Genomic DNA, 24,405 nt, shown 5'->3' with positions numbered 1-24,405 from the left:
ATGGTGAAGAAGAGGAAAAATTATAATAATTAGAGATAAGAAATGTAATGAATGAGTATATATAACATCTCTATAATGGTGTGCCAACCAAGAAGTGAGAAGCAAGAAAACATAGAAAGTGATTATTATTCCAAATGCTTAATTCTCACCATATGCATTTGTCTTCTCTGATATCATTTTTTTTATGAAGAGCCTTCTAAAATCAGTTAGACAGCTATTTCTGGATGTATTAATACATATACATACATCAAATTAATCCATAAACTTCGATAAATATCGACTTACGTGGTTGTTGTACCACACCTTATAACGATCTAGTTTCGATTGTTTTTAAGTATGTTTTTTAAATTATTTACTAATCTAAAAGTTTAAATTGAAAAGTGAAAGACAATGTTTTTTATGTATATAAAATTGATAAATAAACGTATCAAACATAAAATTTGTTTACAAAATTACAAAGACTAGGTCGTTAAATAATCTAGTGACTAAATTCATCACAAATTACCTAATTTGTTAATTAGCGTATTTAGTAAATTTTTTTAAATATTTGTCAGTTGTTAAGGTCTAATATTCAAATTAATTTTGATACATCGTATACGCCACGTTCAATGTAAATTTTTACGATGGTCTTAGTGGTTTTGACGTAAAGGTTGGTTTGTTTTAGGACTATTTTTAAATTTATAAAATAAACTAAAACATAACAATATAACAAATACACTAATTTTATGTAAAGATTGATTGTGATATTTTATAAATGTTTTTAAATGTAAAATAACTTTTCTTATTTTTAATATGTGATTCAATAGCCAATACTTTTGAATTGAGACGAAATACTTTTCTAATCTAATGTAAGAATTCTCTTACCCATTGTTGAAAAAAGTATATTTGAAATTTATATAAAACATTAAATTTAAAAACACAATGCATTAAGAAATGGGAAAAACTCATGCATGCATGGCTAATTACCATCAATTTTTCATAATTTGTCAATGTCAATATCAACATTTTCTAATGTTTTCTTAAGTCACGTTTTACAAGTTTCTAACTTTCCATTTGGCATTTACCATAGCCTCCATGGAACAATCTTCTTATTCTAAACCAACTGGAGTTGAAAATAATTTAATTTCACAACAACATAATGTAAGTAGAGAAATTTGAATGGTTAGGTCTACAAATTTAAGTTGATATCATATGAATTAATTTAAACTAAAACCGTGGGTTGATTTTATATTGCTATCATCATCCATCCCATAATTCCACTCTTAAAGTCTAAAACCATCACTGATTTTTGTTTGGTTTGAATAAGAGATCCTAAAATATCCGAAGCAAAGTTATGATTAATGAAGATATTTAGTAATGTGGTGTCATAAGTCTGACTTCAGAACGTAAATGGAGAAAATAATTGGTGAAATAATTGAGTGTGATAGTTTATTTGAAATAATGTCCATTGACTGGAGGATCAGAGTCATTACCAAAAATCAAAATTTTGAAATAAGAAATGGAAGGTTTAAAAACATGGTGAAATATTTTATTTGGCACGTTTTTTTCTTTTTTTTTTTTTTTTGTGGAAGCAAAAAATTAGAAAGAAAGAAAGAAAGAAAATGCTCAAATACACGTTTTGTTTTTTCTTTTTCATCTTTTTTAATGTGTTATCCGATCCATTTGATTTTCTTTTAGTTTAGGTTCGTTGTAGAGTTGCGGTAATTACAATTATAAAAAAAAATTTAGATTGGTCGTTAGAATTTGTTTTAAACGTTAATGTATGACTTTCATATGCATAATTTTTTTAGTATAAAGATTAATGTGAATTAGATAAAACTATGAGTGGCAAGTTTGGTTAAATTTGAGAAATTTTTTAGGAAAAAAGTAATATAGAAAATTTTAAGTTATATGGAATCGAAGGAAAATAACTACAAATTACTAACAAAAGGATGAACTCGATTCACTTGTGAGGACTTATAATTTAAATTGGTATAAATATTGGTTTAGGGTTTTAATTCATACAACAAATTAATTACATTTTGTATATGTCATCTTGTTGAAGAAAATTGGATTATAGGAATGATATAATTCATCTTGAAACTTCTTATTAGTAGCACACAATGTAATATGTTTAGTAATTATTGACTAATGTGATAGCCAAACGTTTCATGAGTCGACGATACACTAAAACAATGTGAATGTGGCAGTCGCTACACAATCATTGTCACCTAAATCATTCCTAATTTTTATCCGAATTAGGCTCTAGAAATAACTTTTGAAACATGGTTCAAGGTAAACGAAAAAGAGTAATATCACCAGCTATGAGTGGTGAGTTAGAATTATTCAAAGTGCTTTGAGTTAGAATCATATCTCCTATGTTGTTATTCTATACAACCAAAAACCAGATAAGTAAAATCTGTAAACGGGTCTGTACATGATCTACATTTAAAATCAAGAACAAAATTAGGCATATATGCACAATATTACCTAAATGTACTACACAACAATTATAAAAAAAGAAAACGAAATGAAACCGAGCCTACCAGTCAGTTGGACAATATGCATTCCCTGTTGAAATTCATGCAGCAAAAGCACTTTCCATAGCGTGCAAGATAGAGGCTGTGTCGAATTTGAAGTTTCTGAGGCTTCTTCCAGGATCAGAATCCAATTTAATCGGCTGGTTGTCGAAAATGATTGAGCTATTGCTCATCGAGGTATTCTTCACCTTCCACATGGTGAATCCTGAGTGGAAAGCAACAATTTATAGCTGCGTTAATAGAGCTCATTGGCGAAGAATGCAAGAAAGTTGAGAGGCTTAGTGGTTTGCAAAGTATAGAAAATGTGTTTGAGACCTCGGATTAATACAACAAAGAAATAATGCGTATAACTTTGATGGACGGTAACTTAAGGATTATGTAGTCACACCAACTGAGTCGGTTTCTTGTTAATATCGTGGCTATGGCAACAATAGAATCGAGAATTTGGAACCTCGCCAACAGGCATGGTTCTAGTAGATCTCTTGGAAGATGTATGCTTCCATTCTTTTCCTACGAGACCTAATATAATAGGAAACTCAATCCAAACAAATAAAAACGATTTCTTCTTTTCAATATTTCATCTAAGATATTATTCATGAGGTTGCTATTTACCTGTTTTCGTTTTCCATTTTGATTTTGAAGGTTACATTTGCTTGATAAAACCACTCTTGATAGTTCATATGCCTAGGAAACTTTCCTTACGTTACCAATTCCCTTTTAAAGAATATGCAAGTCGCTAACAGATTACCTTTCACAGGCATGTCAAAGTTAGGAGCCACGGGTGGCTGATGCTTCAAAATCCACGATCTTAATGACCTGCAATTTAAAATTGTCGAATTCATTAAACATAAATCAATTTCTAACTGCGTGCAGAAAATATCAAGAAAACTGCTCACTCCAAGAAAGGAGCCACCATGTAAAGCTTAAGGCCGGTGATGCCATGAGATATCACATCATCACTCACAGGTAGAAGGTCGTCAAGTCGATGCCACGCAATTTCCTGCTTCCAAATTACATATCCATTATACATTGTGCTTCACAAGACTCAAAAAACCAGCATTAGAGTGATTCGTTGTCATTGAAGTATATATGTATATATATAAACATCACAAATATTAATGAAAAAGGTAGGAAAGAGGGCAAATATAGTTTTTAACTGAATAGAATCAGCCTTAAACTGATAGAAAAACGAAGAAGGAAGACATACACTGATCTCTTTCTTAGTAAGAGGTGCAAAGGCAGTATCATTTTTCACCCCAGCTATAATGTAGAGCCGCACTCTCTGTTGTCCAAACATCACTTCAATAAAATCTTCTTTGATAAGGAACGGTGTAACATCAAAACCAGTTTCCTCCAAAACCTACATTCTCAATCCAAAATATATTCCATGGTGAGATAAGTGCCAAAGTACCAACTTGATTTGATACAGACATAAGTAATTCAGTTGAAGCCCGGAAGCGACAAAACCTCCTTGGTGTTCTTTTTGCTTAATACAAATAATATCAGATGAAAAACAACCAGTTTGAGCCCATAAACCTGAAGCTTTGTGCCATAGGAGGAGGTAAGATAAGATAACCATTTACAGTCCAGGAACTACTATTTCACCCTCCTATTCATGATAGATTGTGACTGTTTGGCAGGGCACTTTCTCTGTGATAATATGGTATATTTCACAGTAGAGAAATAAGGGAAGAGTTGTGGTGAGTTCTTGGGAGGAATTTTGGGCCTTACAGAGGTTCAATGCTTCCCTTCGAATCTTTGTACCAAAAGATTTTAGAGTTTTTTTCCTCTCTCTGGTTTATGTGTTTTCTATAATATTTTCATACTCATTCATTTTTTCTCAATAAAAGTTGGCATTTTCAAACACGAAATACTAATTACTGTGATCAAAGTCCAAAATAAGAAAGAAAAATTACTTCTCTAATAGCACAGGCGTGATCTTCTTCATCCTTGCTCTTTTTTCCACGAGGAAAACTCCAGCTTGACCCCTTCCATCCCTTCACTAGTAAGCACTGTTTGGTTGAGAGAGAAAAGGAGGCACAAATAGAGTATAAGTACTCCTCACATCTACCATTTTTTTAATAATAACAAACCAAAACGTACCCTCTCAAAGGTTTCATCCAAAATAATTCCCCCAGTGACAGGAACTCGAAGCTTATAAGATGTGAAGTCCTTAAATATGTCGTCTATGTGGGGCACATATGGTTTCAAAACATCACAACTATTAAATACTGTAGAAGATTAAGGAAGAAAAAGATATCCATGAAAAGTAGCATAAGCAAATAAGAAAGCATCATGCAACCATACAGAGATGCCATAAATTCAGACTTATAAGTGAAAGTACGGGTTTGACAGACTCAAGAATATGTTATGTATGTGTGGGTGCATAAACAGTTTACCACAAATTGAGATAGAGATAACACTAGCTCAAAGCAGTGGTATAATCAAATTAATCATATGCTAAATAAATAAATGATAAAGTTAATAAATAGAGTTGCATTTATTTACCATAGAAACAGAACATTGAAAACAACATCCAAGCACATTGTTAAGGTAATGGATTGCATGATGCTTAGGATACACAATGAAGTGAACTCCTTCAAATTGAAGGACTTCAGTGAAGGATTGTTTTCAACCGAGTTGTCTTCGTAGAACCAATGGGCATATTCAACTAGAAACAAAATCCTCTCAAATGATTGTAGATCTTCCTTTGGCACGTTTAAGACAAATCGGCTGCATATGAGGGAAAAAGAAGGCATCAAAATGACACCTCTACATGGGTGGTTTCGGAAAATATAAAAATTACATTTTTAAAACACGTTTGTATTTATGGAATGTTTCTTCAAGAAAGGTGAAGGCCAGTAAAGAAAGTGGCAAGAAACAAACATAAATTTCAAAAACATAAAACTAATAACAAAATCATTATCAAATAAGATCTAAACTGTCAATTGACTCATTTGAATGAAGGTAGGCTTCCAAAATCCGTTTAAGAGTATATTTTTTTGCTTATTGTAGGGTCAGATGGGTCGGGAAAAAAGTTTTTGCTTATTGTAGGGTCAGAGGGAGGAAAAAAACCCATTCAAGGACAAGCACTTTTGGAAGAATTATGATCATTCGCTTCAGGAAATGGTCCAATGTTTTACCCATCATGTTATTTTCTTCAACAAGATGCCTAATTAATAGTTCTAACTGACATAGTTTCGTTTTGCAAAAACAATATACGACAATCAGGTGGATAAATAAAAAGAAAGATAATTAGAATAAACCAGCTCGTATCAAATTCAGCTAAAAACCGTAAGATCGCCACATCTAACAAACAAATAGCTCACAGCAAAACGTAAATCAAATAGAGAGAAACAGAAACAAAGCGCGTACCTGCAAAGATCATCGAGAAGTTCTTGGGGTGGAAGGCCGTTCTTCACATGAGCATTAGAGGGCAGATGGAGGCCGGCCATGGCTATATGGTATGATGAAGATCGCCAAAAAGAATCTACTGTCTACACTCTGCTCATCTTTAAGAACTGTTTCAGCTCATTTCGCCAAGTCGAAAGATATCTATGGGGACTGAGCCGACACGTCGTCACATTTCTGCGATCTCCTTTGGACTTTTTTCGTCCTGGCCGACGAGTCGATTTGAAAAAATAGTTCGGCCCAATTTTGTTGCTGGTGGGCCGATCGGTAAGTTTGTCAGGAGATGGTTTGGCCCATTTTTATTTCGGATAAATATAGCAACAATTTCCGATACGACAAATATACCCAAATTTGTTAAAATCTATCGATGATAAAAGTCTATCACTAATGAACTATATTACAAATATTATTCTATTACTAGTTTATCAGCTATAGAAGTCTATCGTAGATAAACTTTGCTTTGTAATTTTTTAAAATATTACTACGTATTTAATTATTATTGGTTTCTTTTAAGAAATACGACAAAATATTTATATAAAATAAATTCAAAAACATAAAAAGTTCACAACTCCACGATGAAAAATATAAAAAATGTCCTCCTATTTGGACCAAGCATCTAATATATTTATACACTATAATTTAGATTTATTCGTTTAAATTTAGGTAGTCGACTTTTTAAAGATTCTACGTAATTTAGATTTGACTGTTTCTTATACATTTTATATATGATATTGAACAACCAAACAACAGTTTAGAAGAAAAAAATGGCAAACTAATAAAGTTTGATCATTGATTTTTTCATTTTCTTACAGAGGTAAATATTATTTACTGTTTTTTATATTTATGAATATTAACCATTGTTATTCCTAATATTGCTATTTATTATAATAACCTACAAAATTGGTTACTTTTAAAAAATAATAACAATTTTGAAAACAAAAAAAACTCATAGGCCCACAACCTAAAATACCAAAATCACCCGTCAATGAAATAAATCGACCAACACACGTGTGATACACAATCGTGTAGATTTGTGGTGCACGATGTCGGGCATACCATACGCCAAGATACCCCAATATGAAATAATTATTCCTTAAGTCATTGTATTTCCTCTTGGACCTTAGTGGCACTAAGATGATCCAGATGAAAGAAATTTGCCTTTATTTTATTTGATATCTGATATATATTGCCTCGAGATGTCATAGAATGGAAGACTTTACTTTAATTATGCAATCTCGGACCTTAATTACAATGATCCATGATTACTAAATCGCAAAGAATATATAAATGGCAACGACATACATGAAATACGTAAAAAAAAACGATGACTCGACTTTTCTTATTATGTTATACAAGCAAAAAAAAAAAGAACATTATGAGTTTTTTTTGGTAAATTACTAAAAAATGGAATAGCAATCAAAACCGATAATTGTAAATATACCAATCTCAACCAAAACATTTGTAGATTCCTACAAAATAATTTGATAGACGTTATCAAATGATGATGTGATTGACAGTAGTAAAATTACAAAGTGGTTGAGATACAAACCTACCTTTATATTGAGCTACACTAAGCAGGAGATGGAATGTGTTACCTATGGAGTTATATTAAACCGGAGTACCTCAATTTTGTAAAGTTACATTAAACCATTGCATATGGTTAAAAAGGGAAGTACGTAATTAAATGATAATCCCACAATGATGAACCCATATCATATATGCCATAATCGTCATCCTATACCCACATGACGCGAGCCATACTGACAGTGGACTCCCAACGACCTCTACCGCGCCCATCAATTTTCCACTTCCTTCGATCTCATTTTCCTCTCGAAATCCTCAATTTCCCAATCGGATGTGGTATTCTCTTTTCTTCCTCGACCCCTCTATCTATCAATTCTTCACTGTTTCATGAAACTGTTCCAATTGTAGTCCACTGTGTAAGTTTTCCCCTGTTTTCCTTTTGCAATCATTACCTCAACTCTCGGATCTTTGTTTTTATTTGAAGAAATATTTGACGCTATTACGGTATCGGTAGAGCTGGGTCTATGTTTTTTTTTTTTTTTTTTCACTATGTAACATGCAATTTCTTCATGTTTGTTTCACTGTATGCGTTGTGGCTGTGCCTACTGGTTTGCTTAAGGCGATCATGGACGATTAGATTTGGAATTTTGCTTCTGACTATATTTTATTGAGATGTAGCTCTAAGCTGAAGAATGAGGGAGGCAATGAATCTGTCGTTTGATGCTGTGTTTTTTATATTATGCATCGAATGCACATTTTTTTTTCTATGCCTTTGTTATGAATCAATTTTCAGTTTATGAACTAGTGAATCAATTTGGAGATATCTTACTGACTGCAGTTCCCTTGATTTCTGTCCCCTGCAGACGTTTTCATTGTGTTAGATTATTATTTATCATCTAATAATGGGACGGACTGGAAGTTCATCAGAATCGCGTAAACCATTCAAGAAGCCTGAAGAAAATGTTCCTAATGTTGATGACAGTGCTCCTCAAACGATATCAGTAGTAAGGCCACAGAGGTCACTATATGTATGGCTGTCCTTGCTTGTGTTTACCATATATGGCTTCCGGGCCGTTTATCAACAACAGTTTGAGAAATTACCTATCCCCCTTAGTGCGGAGAAGGCTGGCAAAAGAGGTTTCTCCGAGGCTGAGGCTTTGAAGCACGTTAAGGCGTTAACTTCATTGGGTCCTCATCCTGTTGGATCTGATGCACTCGATCTCGCACTGGAGGTTAATCACTTTTCTGGGTTGATATTTATTTTGTATTACCTTCAGTTTGGCATGCTATTCAACAAACTCTTTTGTAAAATACAAACCTATCTGTAATTCAATTATAATTGGTAATTGGTACCTCATGGTCTGAAAGGAAAAGGATAGATAACAACATCCACTTTGTTAGTACGTCATATGCATGAATGTGTTTTGCAAGTATCCTCAATTTTTATTGGGTGTCTATTAATTAGTAAATTAACCGAAATGAGAATAACTCAATTGACATGAATGTGTACTGTCAACTTGAAGGTTTGAGGTTCGATTCCCACCCTCACATATTGGTGGGCAAGTAAAAGGTCTATTAATTAGCAAGTTAACCTTTTATACAATAAAATTGAAGAGAAGAAGAGATAAGATGTACAGTACAAATTGAAGTTTCAAGAACTAAACGAGCATGGAGTCTTAAAGCCAATATCTAGTCCGACTTTCATTTTTATTCGCATGCAACTAATCTGAATTTTATGATTAGGAAGTATTGGTTGATTTTAATATTTGACAAATAAAATGTTTTTCTTGTCAAGTTCAGACCAACGCAACTCTTCATTTTATTTCTATGATCACTCTGCAGCATCATAGAGAAAAAATGTCACATCATGTTTAACTTACTGTCCCTAGTTAAAAACGAGAGCATTATTCTTGGTAGTAGTTCAAATTTTAGATGTGAATTATATATAACACATCGTTAAAATTTTATTTCATTCTCTCTTAATGAAAATAGTTGTTTCTACCAAAAAAAAACATTGTTAATTTTGCACACTGACCACTTTATATCAAAGACTTTTTTTTTCTCCCTTTTCCAAAGGATTTCAAGTTTTAGAGTTGATTTCTTTGGGAATGACTACTTTGAATTTTTGCTCATCATGTAAGACCATCTACTTGACCTCTCTCTCCCCTACACATGCTCACTCACAGTGAGATTGCATAATGGATTACATCAGTCTATTTATCCTTTTTGCACAAGCGTACATAGATACTTGACACAATGCTGTTTTCTCCAGTATGTGTTAAAAACAGCAGAAAAAATAAAGAAAACAGCTCATTGGGAAGTTGATGTTGAAGTGCAAAAATTTCATGCAAAATCTGGAGTAAATCGTCTTTCTGGTGGTCTATTTCGGGGGAAAACACTTATGTATTCAGATCTATATCATGTTATATTAAGGGTGTTGCCAAAGTATGCTGATGAAGCTGGAGAAAATACAATTCTAGTTTCTTCTCACATTGACACTGTTTTCTCAACGTATGACTTTATTCTCATCAATCAGTTCTTACCATTATTATATTCTGTCCATGGAGCCCTAAAATATAGTATGTGCTATACTTGTTTTAGTGAAGGAGCAGGGGATTGTAGCTCTTGTATTGCTGTCATGTTAGAGCTTGCCCGAGGGATTTCTCAGTGGGCTCATGGATTCAAAAGTGGTGTGATATTTTTATTTAATACTGGGGAGGAGGAGGGTCTCAATGGTGCCCATAGCTTTATGACTCAGGTTAGTATTACTTTACTTGGATGATTTTCTTCTCCAGTTTTCAAGGTCAAGTATCACATGGACTGGATTCCTAGTACCTCTTCCTTGTGCAACTACTATTTGTTATGTTAGGCCTCCTCAAATATTTTCTAGCATATTAAGGAAATCAAAATTCTTTATCATGTTTTATGGGTATCTGAAGAAACCAGAACACCCGATAGTGTTTTTCCATAATTGACCTACTTAATTTGTTCTGAAAGTTTTATGCTGATTGCTTTGATCATCTGTATGTTTGTACATGGCGAAAATGAGAGAACCGATGTATTTTCGGCACTACTCCTGTAGTATACTAAAATGAGGTGGAGGACATATGGCATAGTAACAGTTAGAAATCGTGTCTCAAATTGTAGAACTGATGTAGAATTTAACAATGCAGCATCCCTGGAGTAAAACTATTCGCTTGGCTGTTGATTTAGAGGCCATTGGTATTGGAGGGAAATCTGGAATATTTCAGGTCTTGGCAGTAAATTGTTATTTAATCAATACCAAGTCACACAGGTGACAGTTTATGTATTACTGTTTGCTTTCAGTTATGAAGTTATAATTCTCTCGTGAATCTTCATCTGATAGACTGGTTCACATCCATGGGCTGTCGAGACCTTTGCATCAGTTGCAAAATACCCGTCTGCTCAAATAGTATCCGAGGTTGGTAATTTCTTCCCCCTCTCAATCTCTCTCTCCTTTTTTTTTTTTTGACATAAATAGAAGTGAGGAGTAACTGCTATCTTATAGGATCTTTTTACTTCTGGAGCCATTAAGTCTGGAACGGATTTTCAAATCTACAGAGAACTTGCTGGTCTGTCGGGACTTGACTTTGCATATGCAGACAACACTGCAGTTTATCACACGAAGGTTCTCTATTATTTAACTTCATTTCTCTGTTAACTGTATCTAGAAGTTTCTTGTTGGCGTTTCACTAGAGTTTTTATATTCAATGACAATCAGAGGAATGAATCTTAATATCTTACAGAACCCTTCAGTTTGTGCTTTGCATATTGATAAAGTTTTAGCAATTTTACATTTAACTGATTGAACAACAGTTATATAAACTCTATCTTCCTTTCGTGGTCAACTCTGCATCAGCTAAGCTGGAAATTTAAAGATGCAGCTGTTATGGTTTGTGTCATAAGTATTTGTGCAGTTTCATATGATGGCTTGCATGTCTGCATCTATAGCTAAAGATTCTGATAATTGTTTCTGCACTCAGTCAAATATGGTCGGGGCATTTGTTTTTATGCATTTACTAAGTAATCAGATCTAGTTCTAATACTATGTGGGCGTATAAGTTATACCATCAGCAAGCCTTTTCTTTCTGTAAATGAAAAAATAAGGGGAAATCAGTATTTGGAGTTGAAGAGTTAAGATACTTGATAACTCTCTCTGTAGATTTTAAATTTCAAAAAGCAATTAAGGCAATGCCTGTAGAGCATGCTGAGTAAGAAGAAATACCGTCGAGGTTTCGTGACTAAATACTTTAAGAAGCTAATGCCCAAACTAAAATTGATCTGGAAGGATAGCACTTTCATTACTCTGTACATTTAATCTGCAGAATGACAAGTTTGAGCTTCTAAAACCAGGATCTCTTCAACATCTTGGAGAAAACATGCTTGCTTTTCTGCTGCATGCTGCTCCTTCCCCTAAACTTTCTGAAAATGTAATTAAAAGTCAGCATGCTGATCAAGACAAAGCTGTATATTTTGACATCCTGGTAAGACTCCTTTTTTATCCTTAGATTACTCACTCTTTTTATTATTAATTTTAACAATATTTGTATTTGTATTTTTTATTTTAATTATTAAGTGGTTATTTGGGTAAGTGTTTCTATATACTGTTTTTTGTTCTTTTAGGTTTTGTTAATAAGGGATTATTTTGGTGTATTTTCTTTTTTCGAAATTGTTTCTAAAAGCTGTTTTTTGTTGTTTTGGATTTTCACAATTTTTGGGAAATATTTTTTATAATAATATTCTTAGCTGCCTTTGGAACCACCCACCCAGCTGCATTTTTTCTCCTTTTTGTCACTTTCAGTTTCAGATCTCTGGTTTGTCTCTTATTCTATTCTTGATGAATAATGATGAGTAAAAAAGTTATAGTCAAGTGGCTATTTTCAGTAATTTTTGTTTGTCATAACCTTCAATTTGGCCTTCCTTTGGAACCAGCACATGCATTTTTTTTCTTTTTTGTAATTTTCAGTTAGTTATTTGTTCATTATGCCTAACTGATCAGGGAACATACATGATTGTGTATCGTCAAAGATTTGCAACCTTGCTTCACAACTCGGTGATCATCCAGTCGCTTATGATATGGATTACATCTCTAGTCATGGGTGGTTTTCCGGCTGCAGTTTCTCTGGCGTTGTCATGTTTGAGCTTGGTTTTAATGTGGATATTTTCGCTAAGTTTCTCTGCTTCTGTTGCCTTCATTCTACCTGTAATATCATCATCACCTGTTCCCTATGTTGCAAGTCCATGGTTGGCCGTTGGGTTATTTGTTGCTCCTGCCTTTCTTGGAGCATTGGCTGGTCAATACGTTGGTTTTCTAATCCTTCACACCTATTTATCTAATGTATATTCCAAAAGAGAGCAGCTGTTGCCCGCTACCCGTGCAGAACTGATCAGGTTAGAGGCTGAAAGATGGCTCTTTAAAGCAGGATCTTTTCAGTGGCTCATTTTTCTGATAATAGGCAACTACTATAAAATTGGATCATCCTATTTAGCTCTTGTTTGGTTAGTTTCTCCAGCATTTGCATGTAAGTTTAGAATTTAGCCCTATCTTTTCTGACAATACTACTTGTATTTTGTTCATGTTGACACTGTCGAGTAGTAAATTCAATTCACAGTAGTCTTAATTTTAAATGAGCTACATGTTTTCATCCAGATGGCTTGCTCGAAGCAACTTTAACCCCTGCAAGATTTCCAAAGCCTCTCAAACTTGCAACACTGTTGATAGGCTTAACTGTGCCACTTTTAGTCTCAGCTGGTACTATTATTCGTTTGGCTAGCAGTCTCATTGGTAGTGCAGTTCGATTTGATAGGTATGCTATTTATCATTAAGCTGAAAGTTCTTCTGATTTTCTTTAAACCTCGATGGAAGCATTAGTGCTAAAAACTATAAAGTGCCGAGATGGTTTTGATCTTCTGATCTTCTATTCTTGATGCACCAACTTTGATCGAGGCAATTAGTGAGAAGTTTCTTCTACAGCTGATTATGATATTAAGTCCTATGAAAAAGGACCAAATGAAGGATTTAGTCCTATATATGTATAGAACACACACACACTCACTCTTATTCCAACTAGCCCTTTTGTTGGGCTGGCAAAGAAGTTTATATTTGCTAACGAGAAAGTTAAAAGTAGGATTTAGTAGAGAATAGCCCAAATTTTTTCAAAGTTCAGCACTTCCTGTTCAGCCAATCTGTCAGCCTTTCAACAATAAAGATGTCTAAAAGTTTTGAATATTACCAAATACCAACCAAACCTTTCCTGCCTTGCTATTGTGGAAAGGTAGTGGCTACCGAAGGCTTACTGAGCTGATAATTGAGAAAGAAGTTATGACCCCCATAAGGAGGACTGGAGGAGTGACACCCAGTCATCCTTCTCTATAGAAGCAAGAACTAATTGCAAGGATCTTGCAGTCTTTCTATTTGTTTGGTTAACTGCTTTTACACAAAACTGTCCATATATGACGATGAATGGTCCACATGAGATAATTTAGAGGTGTTCTATATGTTGGATGATTGATATAACTAAATTTATCACAATCATCAGCTTAGCCTTTGCTTTTAGCTTGATTCATGGTTTAATATTGTATTAGAGCAAGAGAACCCAGGTTTGAACATCGAACCTCTAGAATGTCATTTTCTTTCCAATTAATATTTATTTTCCACTTATTTGGATTTCTAAAAGGAGTTTTCATATGATTCAATTTACTGTAACCCATTTATTGGCTTGAGCTTTTGGATTGATTCTAGATTTAACACGCTCAAAAAGTTTCAAAGTCCATATCTTATCATCCATGCCTCAAAGCTTCCTCTCTTATTCAGATGCTCTGAAGATATGTACTGAATGCACTTTTCACTGTTTGTAGGAATCCAGGTAGCACTCCTGACTGGCTGGGGAGCGTGATAGTTGCTGTTTTTGTTGCTATCATCTTGTGTCTGACCTCCGTCTATTTATTGTCATATCTTCATCTCTCAGGTTCTTTTTTCTATATATCTATTTTCTTACTTTATATAATAGATTGTCTTAGGTATCATCGATGTCACTTTTAAAGTGAAAAGTTATTTTCGAATGGACTATTAGAAGCACCCATTTTGAGATTATCGGATCTTTTCTTGAAATTATTGCAATCTCAAAGATTATTTAATTTTTCCAATAAAAAACCTTTGCAATTTTTAAAACAAAATTCCTACTTCATAATATGCGCATATATAGTATCTTTACTTCTGTTTGTGTAGATAAGAAAAAACTTATTTTACAGAAATAGTATTTTTCCAAGATGTTGAAGAGAGGATTGCTTGTCGGGCTGAAAGACAAAAGGACAAAATAGATTACAAGAGCTCTTAAATCCAGTTTGAAACTTAATAATTTTCTTAGGGTAATGATCAGACTGGATCATTGTTGGCTCGCCAAATCAACTTGACCTGGGGCTTTCATCGTTTTCCTTCACAGATATTAGTAGAAACATGGATTTGAGAATTTTCTTCAATTGTTTTTTATCAGATCATTTTTCTTACATAAATATTCTCGTCAGCTCATCATCTGATTTATTAACTGTTCTGAATGGTTTTCATTATTCACCTTCAGTCTACTAATTATAGGTAAATGATTGTGGTGCAGATGCAAAAAGGTCAATAATATTCGCAACATGCATTCTCTTTGGCTTTTCACTTGCTGCTGTGGCATCTGGCATTGTCCCTCCGTTTACCGATCTCACTGCCAGAACTGTAAATGTAAGTCCTTCAGCACCTCTTCTATTCTTCCTTTGCACTTAATGAAAGTGCAACTTTTGTTCTTTTGTTCTTTGTCTCCTTACTAGATTGTCCAAACTTAGTAAGCTTTACATCATTTCGTAAAAGGAGTTCCTTGCATGATTTAACTCCAATTATCCTTTCATCGATCAAATATCATTATTATGTCACAACTTAAGATTACTCGTGCTTACTGACGAATGTTATTCCAAAACCCTACAATCAAACAACAGACCATGAAAAATAACAGTAAGTGGCTTCCCGGAAACTCATACTTTTGTTATTTGAGTTTAGGAAAGCTAGAAGAAGAGATCTAAATATATTTAGAACTTTGTAAACGGTTATTTGGTTCAAAGAAACTGATAGATTTTTCACTTGAAATTGGTTTTGCAATTCACATTTGGAGTTGACGTCTATAGTAAAATGGATTTAGATTACACATTTGATGGGCATTCTGCAATTTTTGCTACTTTTATTTGGAATGATGTAGATTTAGAGCATTGGCTGTGATATTTCTTAAAAGAAAAATGATTGTCACAGGTTGTCCATGTTATAGATACAACAACGGAATATGGTGGAGAGCGAGATCCTGTATCATATGTATCACTATTCTCTACAACTCCTGGAAAGTTGACCAGGGAGATTGAACATATCAATGAGGGGTTCACATGTGGTAGAGACAAACCTATTGATTACGTTACCTTCTCTGTTAACTATGGTTGTTGGACCCATGAAGATGGTGAAGATGGGTGGGACAAGTCTGATATTCCCTTGCTGCTCGTGGATAGCGACGTTAGCAACAATGGAAGAATTACAAATATTTTGATTGATACAAAGGGTTCTACACGGTGGTCTCTTGGTATCAACACTGATGAAATCGAAGATTTCAAGTTTAAAGGTAATGAAAAATGGGTAAATGTTAATGAATTCTTTCCACCGTTCTGTTCTTTACATCCATGTCTTTTATACTTTTCATTTATGAGATATTAGCGTTGGCTTTACGTTATAAACTAAACGTTTAGTATCTTGTATATTCAAGATCTGAAGAACTGAAGGATTATAAAAGAAAGTTTACAAATTGAAAACAACTTTAAAAAATAAATAAACAAAGAGCGAGGAATTGTTGGTAGATAGAGTGAGAGAATTTGTTTGTATAGAGGGGTAAATTAGTAAGAGGTGCATAAGGTGAAGTGTGTACAGAGCTACTAGGGAAAAAATGTGTAACGAAGGATATTATCTATGAAGCACGGACACTCTTTTCCAACACACGCACCTAACTCAAGCTAAAATCACTGCATAAATCACCTGTCAATTACCACTATGGTCTATGCAAAACACAGAAAATTTGTCAAAGGTGTTTCTAATGTTATAGTCCGTAGGAACTGTGATCAACTGTTCTACACCATTTTTGGCTAGACTCAAACAAGCATTTATTTTGTCTTGCATAGGCGAAGACGAACTCGTTCCAACTGGCAATAAGAGCAGTGTAGATGGATGGCATACTATTCAATTCTCAGGAGGAAAAGATGCACCCACAAGTTTTGCTCTAACACTGTTGTGGAAAAAGAACTCAACAAGATGGGTAAAGGGTAACACAGTTCCTCCTCCACTCCTAAAGCTGCGAACTGATTTCAACAGATTGACCCCAAAAGCAGAAAGAGTAATATCAAAGCTTCCTTCTTGGTGCTCCCTATTTGGCAAGTCTACTTCTCCCTACACCTTGGCCTTTTTGACTGCTCTCCCTGTTAATATCTAGAAGTAGAACCTTGAAAGAATCTTTCAAAAAAGGAAAGTTAGTTTACTTTTTTCATATTTTATGGTACATAGTACATTCATACTTACCTCAAGGATAGTGTGTCTCATCCATTGCTCTGATGTTAATTAGTTTAAATAAATTAAATTCTTTTATCATGATTATTCCTTTTTTTTTTTTTTTTTTTGTTTAAAGAGGAGATTTAAATCTATTATCTCTTGGACGAAGACATAATCATTGAGCTATATTCAGTTGACTGTTTATTTATCGAGACTATTTGATTCCCGTGACTTGCTAAACGTGTATGCATTATGTTGGATTTTATTATTTTAAGCTGATAAATGCTTACCTATTGCTTGCGTAATTAAGATTTATATTTATAAATTTAATCAAGATATTTGGAACGAACTTTCTATTGCTCAAGTGTCCAAACAATTATTACTTTGATGTAGTTGCAAATACAAATATTTATAAATATAGTATAATTTAGATCAAGCTTTTGATGTTTATGAGTGCTAAACAATATCGCTCGTAGGAGTATCTGATATGAGTCAATCGACGATAAAGTCATCATCCAATCATCCATAGATTTTACAATAATTTAAAAACTTCTTAAAATGTCACACTTAGCTATAAGCTTGTGAGACGTTGAGTTAGTTATTACAATTGTGGTTATTATAGTCTCAGTTATAATATTTAGTAAACAATGTGACAAAAGGGGAAGAACGATGGTGACGAGTGAGAAATAGCAATCACTTTAATAAATAGTAAATACTATAACATGAGAGATCGGATAACCCAAATATGGATTGCACAAACAAAAACAAACAAACCACATTCAAACCTATTACATCTCAGAGTTACACACAACAAAACAGTACTCAAGGAACAAGGAGAATGGAGTAATTAAGATCAGATAATGCATGTGCTCTCCCAATTTGTGCACACAATGACTTTAGCTTCATCATCTATGGATCTCACAGAAACATAATTGAGTAGGATTAACTACCTCCATATACATAGATTCAACAAAGGTGTTGTTATGCACATTTGATATAATTGGAGAAAAATAATATCCAAACCTGCCCATCATTTAAAGATTTTTTTTTTTTAATCATCTAAACATGTCCTTGAAAACCCCCCTCACATCCAACACAACTTCAATGGTCTCAAATCATCCAACCCTAGACCCCTAACCTGTCTATATATGTATCAAGGCCCCACGTTGCATCGATCTTTAGTTTCCAAAACACAAGTCATTTATATATATATATATATATTGGTTTGGTTTGGTGGGAAAAGAAATAATGAAGGGTTTTGGGCAGTATAGTGTAGTGGGTGTGTGCATTATTTAGAAGCATGTGATGTGCAGCCCCAAGTGTTGCGTGTGACTAAAGATTGTAGCCTTCTCTTCTACACAACCTTCTCTCCAACCTCCTTAATTCCCTTTATTCTTTTCTAATTATTAAAACCTCTTTTTATTTTCTTTAAAATTATACAACATTTTGTGTATATATATGTTTTGGAATTAATGTATAAAATGATTTATTTATTAAAATATTAGATAACTAAACCAATCATTATGAAAATTTTGAATAATCGTTTAAATTATGTTGAAATATTACTCATGAAAATTAAGATGTCGTTTTTAATTAAAGAGAGAGAGAGAGAGAGAGAGAGAGAAAAGAAGAAGAATGTTATTTGTAAAATAAGCAAACTATAACACTAATGTGTAATTTACAATTATCTCAATGAAAAATTACACTACATTATGTATATGTCATGGTCTGTTATATGTATATATATATACATAATCATTATTATTTAAACGTGATAAAATTTGTTTAAAATATAGCTTTGAGTATAATCAAACACCCAATTTTTTAATAAAATAACTATTTTGAGTACTACAAACATTTTTTAAATTGATGTACTCATCTTTTGGCTATGTATTAATTCACTGAAGAGGCTAAATTAAAGGTTAAAAAATGAGGTGAGGTTGGTTGAGGTTGGAGTTTTAGGTTAATAGCACACACCAAAAACTAATCATTTTTAACAATCTTTAATGTCTTTTTCTAATTGTAATTATCCAACAAATCTCAGAATTTTGTCTTTTGTGTTTGAGGAAACATCTTTTCATGTGATAAAAAATTCTCACCATTCTTTCAATTAAAGTAATATCAATCATTCATTTAATTCTTTACACTTCTTTTCAATTTTGAGTTGCAAATTTCACATTCAAACACTTTCCTACCTAAAATTTTGAATTTAAATTTAAATTTGAATTTCATACGCAACAACATATTTCAAAACAATTTAAAATTCAAATTTGAAATAGAGGAAAATTTTTATTTATTATCTTTGTTTTTTTATGAGTAGGAGAAGTATACATTATTTTGTATTTAAGTTAAAAGTTAGACTTAGGAGACACTAAAGAGACAAATATATGAAAGATTAAAGGGAGTAAAGTTGTAATTAATTAAAGAGAATTAAAATATGTAAGTGATAATAATTATGTGTTGAATTTGGTAAGAGTTTGGTCAGATTAAGACAATTTTCCAAATTGCTTATAAAGCAGCCCCTAATAATCCTAATTCATCATATCATTGCATTTTACATTTTAGTTTACTCTAACCTGACGCAAACCCTACAAAAGAAATTTAATTACTTAATCCTATTCTTCTTCTACCTTAAATCATGGAGAGATTGAAGCAAATCTCCCCTTTTTCTTTTGTAAAAAATATATCATTATTAACTTTTCTTTCTTTCTTGTTTTGGTCAGGCAAAGGGTCCTTCCAAATTTGAATTCAAAATTGCTTTAATTTCCCCAAATGAAGAATTCAAATTCTGCATACTACAAACCAAAATTTGAATGCTGATAATTCGTTTTTATATGAACGAGGGAATGAAGAAGAAGAAGAAGTAAAATAACCTGAAATTTCATTACTTAAAAGCTCAGAATTTTGATGATGACTACAAATGAACTGCAAAAAGAATTACCAAGAAAGGAAAAAAGAATGCAAAAGAGAGAAGAAGAGAGGCAACATACGATGACGGACAGATGAACACCTAAAACAACACTAAAACTTCACCTAAGCTTAAAAGTTTTGATGTCTCTAAGTCCATTATATCAGTTTTCTCTTCTTTCTCAACTACTTTCTCATCTAATTAAAAATAAAATTTAAAAAAAAAAAACCTAAAACCTTTCCCAAGTTGCCCCCACCTTCCCCTGTACAAGAAAGACAACCACCTAAAAACTATTTCATACTAAACACAAACCAACCAACCAACCAACCACACACACATCACCCTTCTTTCTTCTTCTTCTTCTTCTTCACATGTAATCCATTGAAATTGCGCTGTTTGGGTTTGGAATCAGCTCTGGTTGCACGCTTATGGTTATTGCAGCTGTATTCTCGTCGGTCTTGTTTCTCATTTCCAACACCTTTTTGTGGGAATTCGAGTGCAACGATGGGATGAACGTTGGACTCGCTGCTGGTCGGTACTCAGGGAAGAGTCTACCAGACTTATACCGAACACCACAAGCATTGCAAAGCGTTTTTGGCCCCATTGGTCCTGCCCGCCATTGTGGAGTTTTGGTTATCTCACAATGCATACACTTCCTTACCGATTGCGACGACGGCAAGTTTTGGTTTCCGGCTCCTCCCTCTAATGGGGGTGCAAGCGAAAAAGACAACTTGATTTTCTTGTTCTTGATCTTCTGTGTTCCCGACCCAGCACCATGCTTTGGCAATTTGACCAAAGGCCGGGACTCGGCGAAGTTGTCGGTGTCCGATGCGGCCTTTGGAACAAGCTGCAATGCTTGATCAGGGGTGGTTGTTTCAGTGACAGAGGAAGCAGGGGAAATACGCTGAATTATTGGGGACCGGGGACTGAAGGTTGCAGGACGAGGGCGTTTGCTGCGTGCACGGCCACGCTGCTGACCCGGAGTGGCGACGGTTGGTTCAGGACTACGCGGCTGCAGGGTCTTGTCACTAGAGCAAGAGCTGCTGCTTTCAAGAACAGAAACTGGGCTAGAGGTTTGGAATTGGTTATTATTATGTGTCAAATCCTTGACCTCTTCTTTGTTCATTGTAAGACCTTCACCACAGAATGAATCCTCAACAAAGTTTGCAAGCCAATCCAATTGAACAATGTCCTCATACTGCAAACAACAAACCAATTACTCATTAACTCACCTAATAAAACTTCTAAGTTCTTGAATAAATTCATATTCCCCTATGGTTTGACAATATATTGTGTGTATTAATCAACCGTCAGTGCATGTAAAAATGATAATAATTCCAAAATAATATCATGGCAGAAATTGTGAAAAATTATGTACAAATATTATTATTATACACTGACTTTCAACTTATCATTCTCAATATTATAATGAACACAGATCCCAAAAAAGGAGGCTCCAGTGAAATGACTGAAATACCCTTTTACTTAAAGGGGGGATTTTGAAATTTGAACAAATAGAAAAAAATAATTAATTTAAATGAATTTCCATGTGTGTTTGGCGCCTACAATCAAGCGTAAAATGACAAAGCACCACCATAAAATGGCCCCCACGTGGCCTGCCAGGTGGACATCCTAATCAATTACTACATAATCTTGTCCATTTCTTACCCTAATTATATCTATCTTATCACCACGTCATATTAAATTCATTTCAATCCAAAATATTTAAAAAAATATATTGTCAAAATTTACACCCAATGTCTTCACAATCAACGTCCCCTTAGTCAATTTAATTTGAAATTCGAAATGTTTAAATTTCTTTTTTGGAAAATATAAATTGCCATTAATTTCAATTCTCCTTATATTAAAACAATATCACATTTAAAAAAGGGAAAAAGAATTGATAAATCAATGGATTTCAAAATGTATATTGGACCGGGCCGGTTGTGTCGGCGGTCGGTTCAGAAGAGGGTAATAGAGACACCCGCGGGTGAACCGAAAGTGTAATAATACTAACCGGAACAGAGAGCTCTGCCGACAAATCGGAGTTGCTATTGGCGGAGAATACCGAGTCGGAACCGGGTAGTGACTCGGAGTGAGTGGGCCAAATGGTTGGGAATGAGTTGGCTGAGTCGCCGCCCTTTGCCGGAGGTAAACCGGCGTCGACATCCTCCACGGGAAAATCGAGAAGGTCGTCGATATGGTCGAAGAAACTGCCGCAATCTATCTCATCGACGAAGTTATTTCCGATCATTCTGTCAAATTTCTTTCTTTTCACCTTCAGAAAATAAATTATAAAGTAAGAGAATGAAGAGGAGAAAAAGATAATAAAATATAAGAAGAAGATTAAAGGGGTGAGTTTAATAAGTTTGGTAAGTCTGAAAAATATTAAATAAAACCGCGTAGCGTATGTTAGAGAAAATTCTGTACGTTATAATTCCATTACCTTTTTGGCTATTCCTCTCCAAATTTAGGGAAAAACAATTGGGTTTTTTTCTTTTTTTTCTACAAAACATTCATGGAAACTGAAATGGGGTTTTTTTTTTTCAAAAGGAAGAAGAAGAAGAAGAACTTTTGTGAAAGATAAGAAAGAACAAACCTTTATATTTGAGAGTTTGAATTTGGTAAAGCAAAATTGAACCTGCAAAAAAAGGGGTTGGAGAAGTGAGCTCGGTTTCAATTTATAATGGCGTTAAGACTAAGGTTTATAATTTTTCTTCTCGTTTTTCATATTTCAGTTTCTAAAGAAAATGCAGCAGAAAGTAACTAAGATTGTTTTAATTTGTTTATGTTTTAATTCCAAAAACCAAAAGAAAACGAAACTGGGGTTATTGTAATTACTTTTGTCGGTTGAAAATTGGGGTTTTGTAAGATTCTAATTCCAATAAACTCAAAAGATACAAAATTAAAAACCCTCAAATTTCGTTTCAAACTGATTTTCCTCCACATTCCAACCCAATTTCAAAACGCCCATTTTTCTCATTAAATTTTCCCCTTAAGACAAAAGAAAAAAAAAAAAGAACAAAAAACCCAAATTCCATTGTTCAAAACCCCCTGCATTTTTCTCACAATAAGTAATAATGTGCTCAACAAACGAAACCCACAAAACCAGACTCAACAAAGCTCAAACTTTGAAGTGGATGCTGAGGAGAATGAAGAAGATAAGAAAGACCCATTGAAGTTGAAGAAAAACCCACCTGAAAACTGAACTAACAGGTAGAAATGGAGTCCATTAGAGAGCTGCAGAGAGAAGAAGAATGGTGTTTTTTGTTTTTTGTTTTTTCTTTTTTGTGTTTTAAAGTTTTTATGTATGGATGAAAGAAAAAAGAGAAGAGGAAGGGGGAAGAGAAAGAGAAGCTAAAAAGGAAAAGAAAAATGAGATGTGGTTGTGTTGTGTGTAATGGTAGGTGAGGCTACTCCTTCATTGCTAGCTGTCTTTTTTCCCATTTTACCCTTTACCTCTCTTCTCTCTGTCTTGATGTTGAAGTCTTCCCCTTTCTCCCTCCTCTTATTACTCCACGGGTCCCAACTCCATTTCATCTCCTCCACCGCTCTAACTAATTAACCTCCAATTACTACTCTCCTCAATCAAACTTTTCATTTTTACAAAGGTTATCGCTCTAACTCGTTATCCTCCAATTAGTAGTGTAAATAATCAAACTTTTGATCTTTACAAACATTATCACTCTAACTCGTTAACCTCTAATTAGTAGTATAGACAATCAAATTTTTTATCTTTACAAACGTTATCGTTCTAACTCGTTAACCTCCAATTAGTAGTATGAAGAATCGAACATTTGATCTTTATAAACGTTATCGCTCTAACTCGTTATCCTCCAATTAGTAGTATGGAAAATCAAACTTTTGATCTTTACAAACGTTATCACTCTAACTTGTTAACTTCAAATTAGTAGTATGGAGAATCAAATCTTTTGATCTTTACAAATGTTATCGCTCTAACTCATTAACCTCCAATTAGTAGTATGGAGAATCGAATCTTTTGAGCTTTACAAATGTTATCGCTCTAACTCATTAACCTTCAATTAGTAGTATGGAGAATCAAACTTTTGACATTTATAAACGTTACTGTTGACTCAAACTTATTTTTAATGTTTAGAGTACTTTTTTTACTAATAAAAAGTCACGTTGATGTTTAAATGAGTGAATTTACTACTCTTTTACATTGTATATGTATATTTGAACGCAATTTAATGTTTAGAGTTCTTTTTCGTCTTCCTCTAGTTAAATTGATGAAGATATAGAGAGTCTGACTTATTGTCAATTTGAGTGTAACCATACGTTAATGAAGTGCTTAGTACTTTTGTTAAAGGTAGTTGTTGAATTTTGTAAGCTTTTGTGATGAACTTCTTTATTTTAGAGTAACAAAACATAAAGGAGATTACAAATTAAAGATTTGAACCTCTTTACTTAAAAGAAAAAAAAAAAGAAGAAAAAGGAAAAGTATATTT

General features: G+C 33.6%; 3 protein-coding genes across 9 annotated transcripts; 1 reads left to right on the top strand and 2 right to left on the bottom strand.

Moving 5' to 3' along the window:
* Window positions 1-2,275: 2,275 nt before the first annotated feature.
* LOC101222952 (mRNA-decapping enzyme subunit 2) lies at window positions 2,276-6,072 on the bottom strand. 2 transcript variants are annotated; one of them, XM_031886457.1, is made up of 9 exons: window positions 5,895-6,072; window positions 5,101-5,252; window positions 4,623-4,750; window positions 4,436-4,531; window positions 3,727-3,879; window positions 3,416-3,519; window positions 3,268-3,335; window positions 2,526-2,724; window positions 2,276-2,421 (listed from the first exon to the last, which is right to left on the bottom strand). In XM_031886457.1, the coding sequence occupies exons 1-8, from the start codon at window positions 5,972-5,974 to the stop codon at window positions 2,561-2,563; spliced, it is 945 nt and encodes a 314-aa protein (XP_031742317.1). In that variant the 5' UTR covers window positions 5,975-6,072; the 3' UTR covers window positions 2,276-2,421; window positions 2,526-2,560. The 2 variants fall into 2 exon arrangements, with proteins under 2 accessions (XP_031742317.1, XP_004142410.1); XM_004142362.3 differs by having other exon boundaries at window positions 2,276-2,724; window positions 5,895-6,071.
* Window positions 6,073-7,637: 1,565 nt separating this feature from the next.
* On the top strand, window positions 7,638-17,261 carry LOC101222884 (endoplasmic reticulum metallopeptidase 1). Of its 5 annotated transcripts, none has more exons than XM_031885997.1 (14): window positions 7,638-7,790; window positions 8,318-8,731; window positions 9,727-9,965; window positions 10,056-10,212; window positions 10,628-10,705; window positions 10,822-10,896; window positions 10,984-11,103; window positions 11,801-11,959; window positions 12,475-12,997; window positions 13,126-13,282; window positions 14,334-14,443; window positions 15,086-15,198; window positions 15,757-16,114; window positions 16,665-17,261. In XM_031885997.1, exons 2-14 carry the CDS (start codon window positions 8,357-8,359, stop codon window positions 16,970-16,972), a joined length of 2,772 nt encoding a protein of 923 aa, XP_031741857.1. In that variant the 5' UTR covers window positions 7,638-7,790; window positions 8,318-8,356; the 3' UTR covers window positions 16,973-17,261. The 5 variants fall into 5 exon arrangements, with proteins under 5 accessions (XP_031741857.1, XP_011655884.1, XP_031741856.1 ...); XM_011657582.2 differs by having other exon boundaries at window positions 7,671-7,870; window positions 8,318-8,686; XM_031885996.1 differs by having other exon boundaries at window positions 7,671-7,870.
* Window positions 17,262-19,891: 2,630 nt separating this feature from the next.
* On the bottom strand, window positions 19,892-23,359 carry LOC101206047 (GATA transcription factor 8). 2 transcript variants are annotated; one of them, XM_004142378.3, is made up of 4 exons: window positions 23,134-23,354; window positions 22,536-22,577; window positions 21,954-22,214; window positions 19,892-21,134 (listed from the first exon to the last, which is right to left on the bottom strand). In XM_004142378.3, the coding sequence occupies exons 3-4, from the start codon at window positions 22,188-22,190 to the stop codon at window positions 20,304-20,306; spliced, it is 1,068 nt and encodes a 355-aa protein (XP_004142426.1). In that variant the 5' UTR covers window positions 22,191-22,214; window positions 22,536-22,577; window positions 23,134-23,354; the 3' UTR covers window positions 19,892-20,303. The 2 variants fall into 2 exon arrangements, with proteins under 2 accessions (XP_004142426.1, XP_011655883.1); XM_011657581.2 differs by lacking the exon at window positions 22,536-22,577 and having other exon boundaries at window positions 23,134-23,359.
* Window positions 23,360-24,405: the final 1,046 nt, after the last annotated feature.

Source organism: Cucumis sativus, chromosome 5 (genome assembly GCF_000004075.3).
Source record: "Cucumis sativus cultivar 9930 chromosome 5, Cucumber_9930_V3, whole genome shotgun sequence".
Taxonomy (NCBI): Eukaryota; Viridiplantae; Streptophyta; class Magnoliopsida; order Cucurbitales; family Cucurbitaceae; genus Cucumis; species Cucumis sativus.
The sequence above is the reverse complement of the archived record's forward strand: the minus strand, read 5'-3'. Positions and strand labels throughout refer to the sequence as shown.